Below are 16771 nucleotides of genomic sequence, written 5' to 3' on the forward strand. Positions count from 1 at the left end.
AGGAATTGAGGAAATGTCAAGATAATTTTTAGAACACTCCTGTCATAAATTACATATTTGAGATTTCACTTCGTACACTGATGCTTTGATGTATTTGCTGGATAATCTATTAGAAGTTTAGAAACACTAACGCCAAGCCGATGAATTTCAAGATTACGTTTAACATGTTAGGATTATGATTATGAAAATCCTTTGAGTACATCACAAAATTATGTAAAATCATTCTAACATATTATCGACACCTTTTAGTGAATTAGAATTGGTATAAATTGTCTTTCATTGTGAAAAAGTGAAGCGTGACATTTTTGGTGTGAAAACAATACTCCTCTCGTACCCCCATTAGGAGTTATCATTGTATATATTTCACCCTGCAGGGGAAAACCTTGGAATTTCCATATCTCAATGATTTAAAATTTTACGCTTCATTACTTTTACCGCTCAATACATCTACTCAGTGTGCTTTGTATAATCCGATCTAAATCCATTTTTGAAGTTTTTTGTTGTTGGAAAAGTTATTTAGTAAGTTATGAAGTGCTTCAACCGGCTCCAGTGGCTTGGGCAGCTTATTAAATAATTAGATGGGATTACTTAAAACACGAAGATATATAGTGATCTATTGAGCTGTTGGAACGTGTCAGTCTCATGGAATAAAATGATGAAGTCGCGTCTGGAAAAACGTCTGGAACTAGGCAGGAATCTAATTGTGCGATGATGGAGATGGAAGCTTCTTGCATCGGAAACTTGGTGGCGTTATCGGTGATGAAAGCGCGTACATTTTTTGTAAGCAAGACATTAGATATTTGTCGAACAATAGTATTTAATTCAAAAACAGCGACTACCTAAGCTCTGTAGTCCCGGCATCGAGCATTTCGAGTTTAATGACGCGAGACAATGACATAGTCTTCGTTTATTAAGAACCGTAACACCGCTTGTTCGAGGGGGGTTAGTGAATAGCTACGAGTGTCTTAATCCGCCAGTAAATTGAGTCTCGGTTAAGTTCCGGCTAGCGACTCGAACAGTGTATGTGGGGCTCATGGAAGTGTATTGTACACACGTCTGGAAGCTCAATTTGAGCGCGCACTGGCCCATAAATGTCAGATATAAACGCCGAACAGGTTTACGTCGTATTAAAAAGAGCCGCCGAAGAAGGTCGGAGCGGCGCTGATTGCGGACTCTTCCTGCTAATCTTCTGCAACATATGCGCCACCAACTGCAAAATGGGAGTTAAGGAGCTTAGTTATCACCCCAGGTCCACTTATCTGCATGACCTCTGTAGCGTGAGCTACTGAATAACATCAAATTAGTCAAACGTAGAATGCGGGGTGCTATCAGCCGCCTCCATACTCGGTGCGCCGCCTCAGAAATGGGCCGTGTCGGGTGCAGGTTGCAGGCACACCACTAACAAAACATCGCCCCTTTGTTCACCACATGATGCACTATGCAACCATTCTAACATCACACGGAATTACTTACAGAGACATACAGAGCCGTCGCTCACCTGTCAGACGCTCTTGTGAATTGAAAAAGAAAAAATATTGAGACATCTTGTTTACAACAAACTACAAGTACAACATTTTATTCGATTATTCGAGAGAATGGAGTCACACTAAAAAATATCAGCAAAACTGTTAACTCTCCAAAGACTGAAAAGAAAACAAAGAATTCATTATGCATTTTTCTAAATAATTTATTCAGAGATTCATATATAAAGCATTGTTTTATATTTTAGTCTTCAGAGTGTCAGCATAATTAGTTTCCATCAAGTACATTTGTCATATTATTTAATGCATTTATACAGACATACACATACATATAAATAATACAAATTAAAACTAATTATTCCAAAATGGTCTCTAATGAGCCATACTTCTAAATTTATAATTAATGCAAGAATTAAGCAGATCTTTGCATTCGATTCGCCACAAACAAATCCAATACAGTTTTAGGATTTGGTATAACTCAATTGGTAAGAAAATAATCCTATGTATCTTCAAAAAAAATAAATACCCGGCGCCTCCACCATTTTCAAAACAGTTTTTTCTTAATTCCCTAACTAATGTTGCAGATGGAGTCAAACAGCATTCGATTTGTCACAGTTAAATCAATAAAACAATTCTTTCGATTGGTAACGAAAATACAGCTAGTTTTTAAATTAACAATATCCCAGTGCCTCCATGTTCAAAATATAAATATGCAGTTTTATTGCGTAATGCTGTAGATAGAGTCGTTTCATCACCGTTTAATATACAAAACACAATTTCATATTTCATGTTTAATTTGCCCATAAAGGAATTGTTACTTTTACTGAAACAATATTCTTGCGTCTCTATCATTTGTACAAAAAAATTATTTAACAATTATTTAACAACTGCTAGAAATAAAGTTGTGCCGTTGCTGTCATTCAATTTGTCTTAATTAGATCCACAAAACATATTCTTATATTTAATCTAGCTCAACAAGTGACAGAAATATCGTATTTTTCAGAAAAAGAATGATTTCGCATCGTTTCTACAAAATTAAATTTGTTGTCTATTTAACTAGTGCTAAAGATGCAGTTTATTGCAATTGATTCGTCATAAGTGAATCTATAACATACAGTTATTAGATTTGGCCTAGTTTAAGCACTAAAGAGATATCGTCAATTAATGTAATACTATACCGGCGCCTCCACCATTTTTACAAAACATTAATTATATAGTGTCTTTCTCTAATAATCGCTAATAGTAGAGTTACAATCGTTTCACGACAGTGATATACTGAAGACTACAATATCGCTAATTTAAAAAATTGTATATTAAAGAACGAGTTTTATAAGGGTTGATTTGGCGCAAGGGTCCCAAGTGTACAAAACGAGCGTTAGGTGAGTTTTCTATGGGACGAGTGCGCCAATGCCCTTATAAAACGAGTTTTTTGTTATTTTTTCGAATTTGCACCCTTGTTTTAATTTTTAAATAAAAAAATTAAATTTTCAAATTCTAGGGAATTTTGTATTAATTGATAATTCAAGGTAACGGATGCAACTACATCTGCAACAGATGTTAAAAAGTAAAGTTTGAACATTAATATCGGAAGTTTTTTTGTGTAAATGACAATAATACACTGAAATATTAATAAAATTTTCTTAGAGATCTATTAAACCACGAGTGCTTTAATAGATAGCCATAAACGACTCCAAATTGAAGACAATAATAGACCTATTAGAGACGCAAATTCTAAAAATATACAAGGTGTTTCTGAAATACGTGTGTTAATTTTAACCAGTCGAAGAACGCACCAAATCATGGAACTTTTCTCTATAACATTTTTACGAAAAAGCAATACAAATTGATTTAAAATTTGGAAAAATGGGTAAGGGCGAAAATTTTCTGTTGTGATAGAAACAGAGCTTTTTTAAAAAGTTCCATTGTTATAGAAAAAAATGAATAATCAAAATTTAGATTCTTATGGTTACAAAAAATAGAAACTAGTTAATCATACAAAACGACTCGTTTGGTAAAAATTGTGGGGCAAAAAATTTTGGAATACTTTTACGAATTTTACAAAATGATATAGAGAAATGTTTCATGAATTGACAAGTTCTTTCACTGGTTAAAATTAACACACGTATTTCGGAAACGCCCTGTATACATATTACAACGCCTACATCATATCAAATGACAGTTTTTGTGTCTGCGTCAAAATTTTTTTACCGTTTTTAGAACTGACGTTTTTATATAATTTTATTTTTGAAATTTGCTGTGTTGTTTCGTTGGCCATAATGACTGGAAATATTAAGATTTAGTCAATAAAATCTCAATCCAAATATATTTTCATATTTTTCTCCTTTTTATGACAGTCTTGCTTGAAGATTTTTCCATGCTGGCATTTTCGTCAAATCCCTAACGCAATTTCTTTTGATGTAGATCAAATTCTAAACTTTTTTTTATGAAAATTTGTTCCCTTATGACAGAAGAGAGTGTAGTAAAATGATGAATGAAACATTTAATACTACACATGTAGAGGTGTTGCATTCTCTCATGGGCTGTCACCTTGGAAATATCTGCGTGAAGGCAGTGAAAAATCCGTAAAAAAAACTGAAAATGTCGACTACTTTACATGCAAATAGACGAGAGAGAGATGACATTAACCTACAGAATGTCGATGTTTTTTTCGATCGGTTTGTAGCGCCTACTTGAGACCGATATTCCTCGCTTGTGCAGATATGACTCATAGCCCATGAGAAAATCCAAGACCTCTAACAGTGTAATTGATGCTTACCTAAACTAGATCTAAAGTTCATTTTTTAATTATAGTCCGCTTTTCAACATAATATAAAACAAGCTATTGAACTCTTGTACGTATTGTATTAAGCGCGTCCCACTATGCATCTCGCTTTGGCTTGTGCGATTAGAGCAAGACGCGAGTTGTACGTTTATTAGCGACGTAAAATTTTTAGGTTAGGTTTTAACCACATGTGATCATTCTGTTTAATTTTGCTTGAAATTACCTATTAGTTGACAAATATATAGTTATCAAAAGAGTTCTGAAAAGAACTGCTTTTTCAAAGACAAAATGAAAACGGAGGAATGAATTTGCAGAAAAACCAAGAAAGCACGAAAAAACAATTCAAAATCTCAAAAACTGAAATTTGTAGTGACATCTGTTTCATATTGCCTAAATAAATTTTCAAATATTCGTAGTACCATACACTGCTGTCAAATGTCAAAAGTAGACGCAGGTCATGTCGACTTCTTGATTCGGACTAACCTCATCGGACTAGAATTAAAAAATGGACCGTACTTCTACACAATGAACGTGTCATTGTCGTGACAAGAAATAAAAGTAAAATTGAAAAATGGAATTTAATATTGAACCAGTCCGTTACACTCTGTATCCACTTGCACCGGTCATGAACCCACTCAGTTTTCTATCAATCTTGCAAATAATGAAGTGTTCTGCTGTTTCGACGAAGGACTCTCAAACGGTCTTTATGAGCCAGGTAGAAGTGCAAGATGAAAAATAATGAATAAAATGTGGTTGGAGTGTTTAACGAAAATGAGTGTCTTTTGGTACCTAGTCGTTTTTGTCCGTAATGAGGCAAGCGTGCTCTCAAAATGAGAGAAAAATCGGTGGCCACGGTGGGGAGTGTACCGAATACGATCGGCCGCCATGACTGTGGCTCTGCGTTAAAGTCCCGGCTAATCCCGGATTAGCAATGTTGGAGTAGCTGCAATACTAATTTGTTGATTCTACTACGGCGACAGTGAATTATTATTGGGAGCGCTCACATGTGCTACTAGACAGCATACCACGCTGAACGCTGAATGTATTGTGGACGGCAACTCGTAAACCTTCACCCCTGCCCTTATGACGCCACCAAAATCGTACACAGCCATTGATCACCGATGTCCTAAACCTAAACTGCACCTATACGCATTCTTAAGGTCCTGAAATAAACAAAAAACCATGAAACTGCCGCAGGCCCGGCGACGATATTTTAGGAATTTAATATTATCTAACAAAACATGTCGTCGATACAAATTTCTTGTCAATATTTGTGTTTCAGAAGTAATTACTGGAGCGCCAGACACAAATCACCGATAAATTGGGAAAAATCCCACGAAGGACACGATCTGAGGGACGGTTATTAAATATAATTAAGGCCGACGTTGCCAAATTATGTAAATAACAAAATCCGGACTTGATCCGCGAATTGCTGGAACAAGGGGTTAATTCGCTCAACTTCCTTAAGAATTAAATTAATAGCTCCTTGCTTTCTGGCAACTGCTAATTATCAACAGGGTTGATTATTCAAACACATTTTAACCAAATTTTGGTCGGGACAAGCTTTGGGGTCCACTAACTTTCACCAAAAATATTATTATCACGTTTTAAATTCTACATAAATTTTACATTATATCTAAAATTATTTATATTACGTTCTCATGAAATGAACGTTTCGTGGAAGCTTTCCCGTTAAGTCGGTTGAGTATTATTTTTCGTTTAAATAGAAATATCTAAGTTATTATGACTGAAGTACAAAAATACCTTCAAATGTTATCATAATCGGGTAAAATGTTTAAAGATCAAGTCAAATTATATATAAATCATTTTTAGACAGATATAAGAACATTTTTAGAAAAATTTGTGGTCATCCTAAATGTTCAGATTAATCATAATTCACGGAAATTTATAAATTTGATTGTCACTCGTCTAAACACGTATGGGATTGGTCCGGATAATTTCATTTTCGCAACAGAAATGCCAAAATAGTCTATTTTAACAACAACAAAATATCAGCCAGTTCGATGACTTTTCAAAATCATTAAAATACACTTAAGAAACAACTATATTACTTATACTAACAGGCATTACCTACTTTTTTTTATCAAACTTTTTTTTTAATAGTTTCATCATAAACTTTTATGCAAGTTTGACCTTTTATTTTTAAATGAACTTAATTTTTTTTACTCGCTGCTATCCGTTAATACACTTACTATTATAGGACTGTAGGAACGTATTAGAAAATTGTTGCCATCTGGAACAATGAAGATTATACTTTAGTGAAATTGTGAATTGACAACATTTCAGATGAATATTTTACTTTGTGACAAATAAAGTAATTTTTGACACGAAAATAATTTACAAAATTATTTTTCATTGTTCAAATGAAATTTTAAATTATGCAAGATTTGCAAATGTTTGCTATTTTCATTTAGCATTATAAAGTGTTCGTCGGCTACAGCTATTAGTGTGTACTATTATTTGATATACAGAGTGTAGCTTAAATACGTGTGTCAATTTTAACCAGTGGAAGAACTCGCCAATTTATGAAACTTTTCTCTATAATATTTTTACGAAAAAGAAATTGATTTAAAATTTGGAATAAATTAGCCATCAAAGTGTATACCTGCCTATGGGTAAGAGTAAAAATGTTCTGTTGTGATAGAAACAAAGCCTTGTCAAAAAATTAAATAATTAAAATTAAAATTTTCCTGGTTACAAGAAAAATTGAGATTAGTTAATCACACAAAATGACTCGTTGCTTGATTAAAGACGAATTTTTAACAGTTTTGAAAAGTCAAGTGTGCCTTGGAAATTTTCAAAACACCAATTTTTCTGTAGAGTAAAGTGCTTTTTATGTGGTAAATACGACAAAAAGTTATTAAGAAAAGTTTTTTAGAATCAACATCTAGGCCTCTAGACAAAATTTCAAAATTATCGGCCAACTATGGTTTTTAATTTGTTTCCATTTTATTTGAGGTTCTAATTTACTTTTATTTAATTATAACTTATTTAGTGTTAACCCAGTAACTTGTAGTAATAATCTAAGTGTTATTTTTTTTACTCATAATAAAAGAACTGTTAAAAATAAAATTCTTTGATTTGTGAAAAAAACATTAAAAAAATGAAAAATCAAAAATCATAGTTGGCCGATGATTTTGAAATTTGAAATCAAGATCTAGGCCCCCCTAGATCTTGATTCTAAACAACATTTCTTAATAACTGTTTGTCGTATTTGTCACACAAAAGGCACCTTATTCTACTGAAAAATGGGTTTTTTTGAAAATTTCTAAGGCATACTTGATTTTTCAAAACTAAAATTATGTTAGAAATTAGGCTTTAACCAAGCAGGGTTGAACCCCAGAAAATTTAAATCGAGAATTTTTTATTTTTTACAAAAGTCGTTTCACCTATCCGGGGACACACTGTAGAAAAGTTTCAGAAATTGGTAAGTTCTTCCACTGGTTAAAATTAACATACGTATTTCAGATACACTCTATATATACTCCTTTCCTGTACTCGAACTATGTGACATTTCCAATTGAGCCGAGTGTACGTGCTATCAAAAAGGTTTATAATTAGAACAGGACATGTCTCTAGCTACATGTTTGGTAACATTGAATACAAAACCTCTTAATTTGACGAAAGTCGCAGCGATGTGTAATCTGTAAAATCTTGGGTTAGATGTGTGTTTTTTTTATGTTGAGAGCATTAAATGCACACCAAGATAATTTTAAAATCGTAGAACATGTTCAAAATTTAACCACCTTCATCAATACATTTTAAAACTCTACGATGAAAATTTCTCATCACATTTTCCAACGTTATCGGATTATTGTTCATTTCCATTATTTTATATCGAATTCTTTGCTGTAGGTCGACCAAATTTGCAACAGGTGTTTGAAAAATACAATTTTTAGGTTCTTGTGAAGGCATTTGATTTATAATAGTTCGGCAAAAAATGAAACTCAACTCAAAAAAGACGCAAAACACAACTGACATCTGTCAAAGAAGACATCATTATTTTTTCGCTCTATGTTGTTTCATCAAAAAGTCATAGCCAACTTGATGAACTTTTTATTTGAACACCCGTTATAACATTTCATTAATTTCCTTACACCAAATACACTTCATTATTAAACTAAAAGTGTAATTAGAAGCATCAGTAAAGTAAATTAATTTCCTTCCACCAAGTACACTTTATTGTTTTACTTTACTACAGCTTCTAATTACAGTTTTAGTTTAATAATAAAAATATTATCGAAAAAATACAAATATTTTCGAATTTTTGCTAATATTTTTATATTCCTAACGGTTAAGTCGACAACATTACAATATTCGATAAAATAAATATAAACTAAAAAATTCAAATCGAATTTAGGAGTTCCTCAGGGGGTTATCTTCGACTCACTTCCATTTATGTGTTGTTTATAAATGGTCTAAATTCAAGTCTATCTATCTTCAAATTATTCTAAGTGCTATGCAATGAAGTTTTCAAAAATAATTTCTGACTATATTTTTGATTAATAAATTTTTAAAGCTCGGTTCTTAACACATCCGATCACAAAGTCATATTACATATTGGACATGTAGGGGTGATTTTTGACGTTGAACGCACCACCGGATTACAAATATGTTCAGCTGTGTAAATCTAATCTCACTTTTTGCGTGTTTTTAATATGCTTTTTGAAAAATCAGTCTTTTTCAAGACGAGTGGTCGATCATCTATTTAAATGTAACCCCACTTTTGCGTTCTTTATATTTTTAATCTAGAATTTAAAAAATCAGTGTTTTTAAGACGACTGGTTCATTCACAATCGACTCTTCAACGCCAACTTCGACGACAAATTTAAAAGACACCTTTACACATATCTTCTTAAAGAGTATCTTTTACGAAATGTAACTTTTAAATGAAATTCACCGAAAAATGTGCAATTTTCTGTCTATTCCATCGACATTCCATTACTTAACAAACTGTATCGTTTTGAATTGTGAATAAAAGTCACGTAAAGTGATTTCTTTCATCTTGTGCAAAACAGCTAGTTGAAAATGTGTCACGTTAGGGACATTATTGACGTATTTGACCGAATTTGGTGGCAAACATTGCCGCCCAACTTCCAACCGCCTAGTAGTTGTCTCCTTTATGTGTAAATTTATCGTTTTGTAACTTTTGTTTGCTTGTTCTACGTCGCTCTCTTTTTGTTTGTCTTGACGTTCCGGTATCGGGTATGACCCCCGGAGCGTCGTCATTTGCAAACTCCAACATGTTATTATTTATTGTCGGATGGCGAGTTCTTGAATTTTGTCGGTCGCCGTGACGAGGAGCTAGCAATGGGAGTATCGGGATGGATTTCCATGTGGATGTGGCTGTACGTGTTGCGAGTGGGGATTTGTCGTGTGTAGGTAACGGTAACGGAGTGTGATTAGAGCGTGGGGGTTTGCGAGGGTTGTTCCTCTCGAGGGCTTCTATTAATTTTAGTTTTGGGTCGGACAGGAAGCTGGTTGGTTGGTGGATATTAAAATGACGGAGAATTTTCAAATTCGTACGGTTGTGGTTGCTGACCTGGCCTCCTCTCGGTTCTACTCACGCGCGCGGCTGACACTGTATCCAAATTCATTGCAGATTTTCAGCTTGTCGGCTCTAGAGAATGGAAGGCTTGAGTGCTGCGCCATTCGCTGGGAATGATGATAGAGTTAAAGAAATAATAGGGATTTGCCTCTTCGTCCAATTCTGAAATCAATATAGCTTTAAAAGTAAATGTGCATTTCTTTTGGGGAAATGTGGCGAGTGCAACGCTATTATTTATAGAAATGTTTGGAGGTCCGCGCGACGTTCTTTCACGAAAAGAGAATTTATTTGTTTGGCAATTTCGACGAAAACAATGGAAAGTGCGGAATCGAGCAACACTGCCAGCAACAAATTCGGCATCTCGTTCGAGCATGACAAACGCTAAACGAGACTGTATAACCAGAGCTTTTCACAGACTACTCAGTTGAATGATTTTGCGATTTACTGTGCCAGAAGTGACGTTTTCCGTGAGTGACGGGACGACAAGGGTGTATGCGAAGCGATACAGGAGGCGGCATAGCTTGAATGGTATCAGACCTTGTTGTTTAAACCACATCTGCGAAGTTAGTTGCACAGCCGGCGATAGCGGCGGCCATTCACTAGCGCCGCTTCCTCCGCAGACGTCCGGGTCCTCCACCTGCGGGATCCCACCGCGCTTCCAGTTAAATATTTAATAAGCAGCATTCCGATGTAAATCAGTCTCATTTAGAGAATGTGACATTTAGAGTATTTGAATTCTTATGTTGCGCGACTACTCTGCACCCCGAACACGTCCGCGGCTCGCTTTCAGCGGAATATTCTCTTGAATATCTTTAGTTTCAGTTCACTTATCGCGTTGGCAAGTCTGTGCAGTTATCTTTCGTTTTGTTACAGGTCAGATGGCCGAGCAGCCCGAGCCCGAGTTCTTGGCCCCCTTGGAGAACCACACCGTGACGCAAGGCCGCGACGTCCATTTCACGTGCGTTGTTAATCACCTGTCTTCTTACAAGGTAAAAAAGTCGTGTCGTTTGTTGCTGACTCGAACACATCTTTCTTCCTTTTTACGATGGCAAAACGAACAGCAGCGTGCGCTACCGGTTAACATATTACGCGCGATCGGAACTGACACTGACGGCGCTCTGGCCCATACACTAAATATTTAACTGTCAAATTGTCTTCTCCTTCTTTCACCCTACGGACAAAAAACCCTCGACCACTTTCCTCCCGATAATTTCGATCCGACCGAAAATCACTCGAAAAATGATTTCGTCAAACTTCCCATTTCGCTCACCACCAGGACATATACGCGTTGATTGCATTGTGTTACTACTCCCGGAGGTAACACAAAGACGTCCAATCAGATGTGCAACTCACACTTATTGAGTTTGCTACGTACTACTTTCAAAACCAACTCTCTTCGTAATAAAATCAGTGAGTATACCTTCCCGAAGCCTCAAGCATTCAGCGCGTTCGCCAAATACCGTAAATGGAATTATATAGAAAAGTCCGCGACGAATTTATCCGATCAGACGCGTTTAAAGGCAAATATCCGTGCCTAAATACAAAAGTTCGTCGACTTTCAGGTGGCATGGATCAAGTCGGATACCAAAGCGATCCTGGCTATTCATACTCACATGGTAGCCCAAAACCCGAGGCTTTCTGTCACACACAACGGACACAACACGTGGATGTTGCGTGTTTACAACGTTCAAAAGAACGATTCGGGGAGTTACATGTGTCAGATCAACACGGATCCCATGCGGAGTCAGGTAGGACCCGGACGCTCCCGCGACGATTACTCCAAGAGAACATTTCAGAAGCGAAGCTAATCAACACTCCTTGCAGATGGGATACTTAGCGGTTGTTATTCCCCCGGATATTCTCAACGACAACGAATCGACGCAGAGTTCGGGGGTTGCTGTCGAAAGCGGTACCATCACGTTGCGGTGCTACGCGACGGGAGTACCAGAACCGAAGGTGCTCTGGAGGCGAGAAGACGGAGGGAACATAGTGTTGCGGGAGGACGTGGACCGCGAGAGACAAGGTAATGTGAACGAGATCAATACCCAATTGAAAAATCTTTGTTCATATTCGAGACATAATATCTCATTGGGAGGAGCAGATGGTGCGTCTCGGACCTAATCCGGCTCTCTCCCAAATCCCAATTTGCATTGCTTCCCGAACATGTGCAATGAAAAATTCAACTAACTTATACTATCGGTAGTTCTGACAAGTCTCGCACGACTGCATTTTACTCCCGATAAATCTCGTCTCATTTAAATTTCAAATTGTCCATTATCTTCCAGTCGCGCTGAAATGATCCAGGTGTATTGAGATCCAGCGCGTGTCCTAACATCAACTCAACCTATTCTTAGTTTTACTCGGGTTAAATAGATATTCGATCTGCCTGGGATTTTTACCAATATTGACACACAAGAATCCCACAAAAATTACGACCATTTTGGACAGCTAAGATCGTACTCCACTTACTCCAAATAATACTCCAAATCCTGGAATCATCTGTCAGTCACACCACAAAATTTGACATAATATAAATTGATTTCCTGACTTGCTAGACCAATTATTGTTGTAAAAGATTTACAAACATTACGTTTGAGGTATTTGATTCTTTGTGTACGGAGACGATCGTATTGTTGATGTTCGATTAACTAAACTTTGCTCAAAAAGTTTTAATAAGAAAATTTCTTCTACAACACATGTAAGGTAAAATCGTGAAAGGACTAAAGACTTCAAAGTTTGTTTTGTACGTTCGAGATAGACGATCATTATACTTGCAGATTATTTTCAAAATAATTTAATATGTCCATCTTTCGACAATGGTAATTAATTACGTAAGCTCCATATTAGGCGGAGCAATCATTAGATCAAATCTATTGTGTGATAAATAAATATTTTTCAATATTTATGGCTTATACAAAGTAATCAACAAGAAAACAAATCAAAAGTACTACCTTATCTTTTGTTTGATCGAAACGTCTTTCTTAGCTTGATCGGACACACATGTATATTTGCTATACACAGTCGTTTTATTGGTTGTCTACCTATCGGAAAAATCTACTATTAATTAATTAATTTTTAATAATTAATGCTTTATCTTCAATAGTAAAACACATTTTACCACTTATTCTCGGATAATTGTTGCTTCCAATTACAGGAAACGTCCGTAAACTTTGTCGAAATCGAAAACTTTTTTCAAAGTTAACGACAACACCGTTGCTTTAAAATGATCGTTTGTTTGACAGTTCACCGCAAAATCTGCTTACCAGTGGCGTTGCGTTTGTGAATAAAGCTGGTAAATTATCCATCCTTACGAATATAAAATGTTATTCTTCTTTATTTTATAAATGTTCTCCGTTATCAGATAATAATAATAAAATGCACAACGTCTAAAATTCATGAACTATTATTTATTATAAAAAAGCGTTTTAGACCGCAAATTGTCTACGCCCATGCATTGAACGCTTATTTCTGTAGGTTCCGCTACGACATGACCGATAATTTGCAACGCCTGCTCTGTTTTGTTTTCTTTTTTATTACTTTGTATTGTTTATAACAAAAATTGATGAGTTTTTAAATGACATAATAAAAGATATTTACAAACCTGCTATTACAGAGTCTGTTTTTTAATCAAAGAACCACGACCTGTTGATTTAGGTTTGCAAATCTAAAATTCAGGGAATTTAATGATATCTATTGGCTATACCAGCCAACGCCTGTCATTTTTAATGTCCTTAAAAGTACGCAAACTCGTATTTAAAATTTGAACGTGTTATTAAAAATGCTTCAATTATTATATGATGAGATTTTTCACCCTAGGTCAAAAATCTACAATGTTGCCAGCTCTATTTTGGGTGTAAATTGCGGTAACAGACTGTATCTATGTGTTAACAAATTATGACCCAAAACTTTCCATCGAATACACCAGAGATATTTGCAGTAAATATTAGCACAACTTGGATTTTGTGGTAATTTCTTTAACTGTTTCAATTTTATGTCATAACTCATAATCAAATCTTTGACATAATAAAATTTGAAAACCTTAAATACAGGAGTTCCTCATAGCTCTGTACTCGGTTCGTTTTTTTTTTCCGTGTAGACTGTCAAGAATACAATCAATCAGCAACAGCAGGATTGTTTTAATACAGCATCTATAGTTGACTCAAGTTGCAAAAAACCACTTGTCATTTGCAACAGCATTTTTTCAATGTTTTTGAACCAGATAAAGGCACAAAGAGACCAGAAAATCATAATTTGGATTGAATATTTTCCATATAAGTACAGTTTTAAAGTAATTTCAAATGACTAATGCCGATAAAAATGCTGTTGCAAAGGCAAAGTGGTTTTTTGCAACTTGAGTCAACCATAGAACTGACTTTTCCAACGCTTCGAGGCTCGTAGTCCATGAATGAATGAAAAATTGAAATAATTATGTAATTTGAATTTTCTGGTCGTCCCTCAGAGCTCTGTAATCGACCCGCTGTTATTGTACATTATCTATAAACTATATGCAGGGTATTTCACGAGTGATAATGAGTGCGACGGAATTGAAATTGCAACCCACAATACATTTGCAAAGTTAACGTAGATGTATATTTTTTTATATAAAAAAAACACAAAACATAGTTAGCTGTGCAGTTTCGTAAATTTTGACATAAACGTCATTCGCTTGGATAAATAAAATTGTGAAAAAACGAAGAGTTTTTAGGAAAATCTTTATTGTTTTCATAAACGCGCAACGGCAGCTGTTTTCTCGTCGTTCGAATACATTTTAATCGTCGTATTTTAATTTTTTCGTAAATGTCAGTTGTGACAAATAAAATTATTGGAAGCAAAGCCATCATGGATTGATAATTTCATTTTAAAACAATACGATATTTAAAATAGCCAGGTTAACGTTGGAAATGTATTGTGGGTTGCATTTTCAATTCCGCCGGGCTCTTTATTATCATTCGTAAAATACCCTGTATACTTAAAGGCAAATTGCTTCGTTGCATTAATACTAATTTAATTATCAGATTAGAAATTAGAATATGGGGGCATGTGATTTATTGTCTTAATCACATTATATTTTCTGTTGTTCAAAATTTGCAACCGAAAAAAATCTGCAGAAAATCAAAACGCAAATATTAACCTAAATATTATTTTAATTAAAATATCGTTCCTTAGTTTTGGCATCCGCTTTCCAAAAAGATATTACTTTTAGATGTTTATTGTAAAATTCAGTTCTGATAGTGTTGAAAAATTTTCCACAAATGATTCCATTGCTAGGAGCAACCTTTCGATCAAGTCAACTCCAAAAAATTTCCATGGGTGACAAATCTGAAGACTGGTGGTTTTGATTTTTCCATTTAACAATAATTTCAAACTTATTTTCTTCTTTTCCTGCAAGTCGAATTCTTGAAAATACATTCTCATTGTAAGATTAAATTCCATTAGAAAAGTAATGGACGATCTCTGTATTTTGAAACCTCGTTTACTTATTTGTAAATAGTATTTCGACTGCTTTGTCATTAATTTTGTATATTGTGCGCTCCATATTATTTTTTTTTTAACAATCCATTGCCACAGAAAGGTTTTTTTTATTGTAACATAATTAATTTCTCCGCTCGCAGGATGACTTTCTTGTACAAGAATTCATGTTTACGCACGTTTTCTTTCCACATTGCTTTTCCGCTTGCCAACACGAAATCCTACAATCACCAAAGTCTACATTAATTAGCTTCACCACAGTAATACTAGAGGTGAAAATAAATTGACATTAACAGCTAATATATTTAGTTTTTATGACTTATAAACACCTTGGCATTATCGAATGAAAATATTCATGTGCGTGGAAATTATCAGAGTACAACTGCCAACACGGTATTTCCCTCTTTTTTCCCGTATTTGCGTATGTTCAGGAACTTTTCACCGGTAGTAAATATTTGTGCATCGGAAAGGATAAAGAATGGCTTTGGAAAATCTGCTGTGTATAGATAGTATCAATAGTACACATCCTCCTAAAGTACGTCTTGATGTGAAGTTGTAAAATAAGTAATTTTGCAAGCTTAATTAATCCAGTCATATAATAAAGTGTACGTAATAAAAAATTCAGGCGAGTCGTAGCATTTGTAGTTGGGACAAGTCTTAGCTGAGTGCATTTAGCCGATAAATCTCTTCTGATTTAAATTTCAAATTATCCATTATCTCGCGTCTCGCTAAAACGATCCAGGTGTATTGAGATCCAGCGCGTGTCCAAACATCAACTCCGTCCGTTCTAGGAGTTTTCCTTTGGTATTATTAATTTGTAGAATGATGGTTGTGCGGAGCGAGTACGTTTCATCAAACAGAACAAGCATTGCGAGTGGCATTTATATCCGCTAGCGCTTGAGAACCCAACTAAACATTTGTCTTTATTCTTCCAATTGGTTGGATGGTGACCGCGACGATTCGCAGTCGCAATGGCTCACGCTGCCCTAGCTCGACATTATTTCTTGGCATTTTGAAATATCGCGACGTATGGGGCGTACATTTCATATACGTGTATAAGTCTGTGTTTGACTGCGCCAAATATATTGACTATGTATTTATCTCGATATAACAATTGATCTGCTCATTTGCAGTTTTGCAATCTTTCGAAGGGGAGACGCTGAAGCTGACGAATGTGCAGCGCACAGACATGGGGCCTTACTTGTGCATCGCCTCTAACGGCGTACCCCCTACTGTCAGTAAACGATTCATTGTGAAAGTTCACTGTAAGTGACCCCACGGATCACCAGATTTGTCCGCATTAACCCCATATTTTGCAGTTCATCCGCTGATCAGGGTGTCGAATCAGTTGGTCGCCGCCCCCGTTGCACGCGACGTTCTCATCCAGTGCTACGTTGAAGCATCCCCCAAAGCTATGAACCACTGGATGCGGAGCACCGGTAAGCGCGACTCCCTCGGGTCTAGCTTAAC

General features: G+C 35.5%; 1 protein-coding gene across 1 annotated transcript in view; it reads left to right on the forward strand.

The window, feature by feature from the left end:
- Positions 1 to 16771, forward strand: part of LOC138140105 (lachesin-like) — a 74065-nt gene that overhangs the window by 55604 nt on the left and 1690 nt on the right. Inside the window, exons 4-8 of the mRNA XM_069060850.1 lie at positions 10706 to 10821; positions 11395 to 11580; positions 11657 to 11855; positions 16435 to 16566; positions 16621 to 16740. Coding sequence (XP_068916951.1) covers positions 10706 to 10821; positions 11395 to 11580; positions 11657 to 11855; positions 16435 to 16566; positions 16621 to 16740 — 753 coding nt within the window. The remainder of the gene's footprint in view (positions 1 to 10705; positions 10822 to 11394; positions 11581 to 11656; positions 11856 to 16434; positions 16567 to 16620; positions 16741 to 16771) is intronic.

Source organism: Tenebrio molitor, chromosome X, assembly GCF_963966145.1.
Source record: "Tenebrio molitor chromosome X, icTenMoli1.1, whole genome shotgun sequence".
In the NCBI taxonomy this organism is placed as follows: Eukaryota; Metazoa; Arthropoda; class Insecta; order Coleoptera; family Tenebrionidae; genus Tenebrio; species Tenebrio molitor.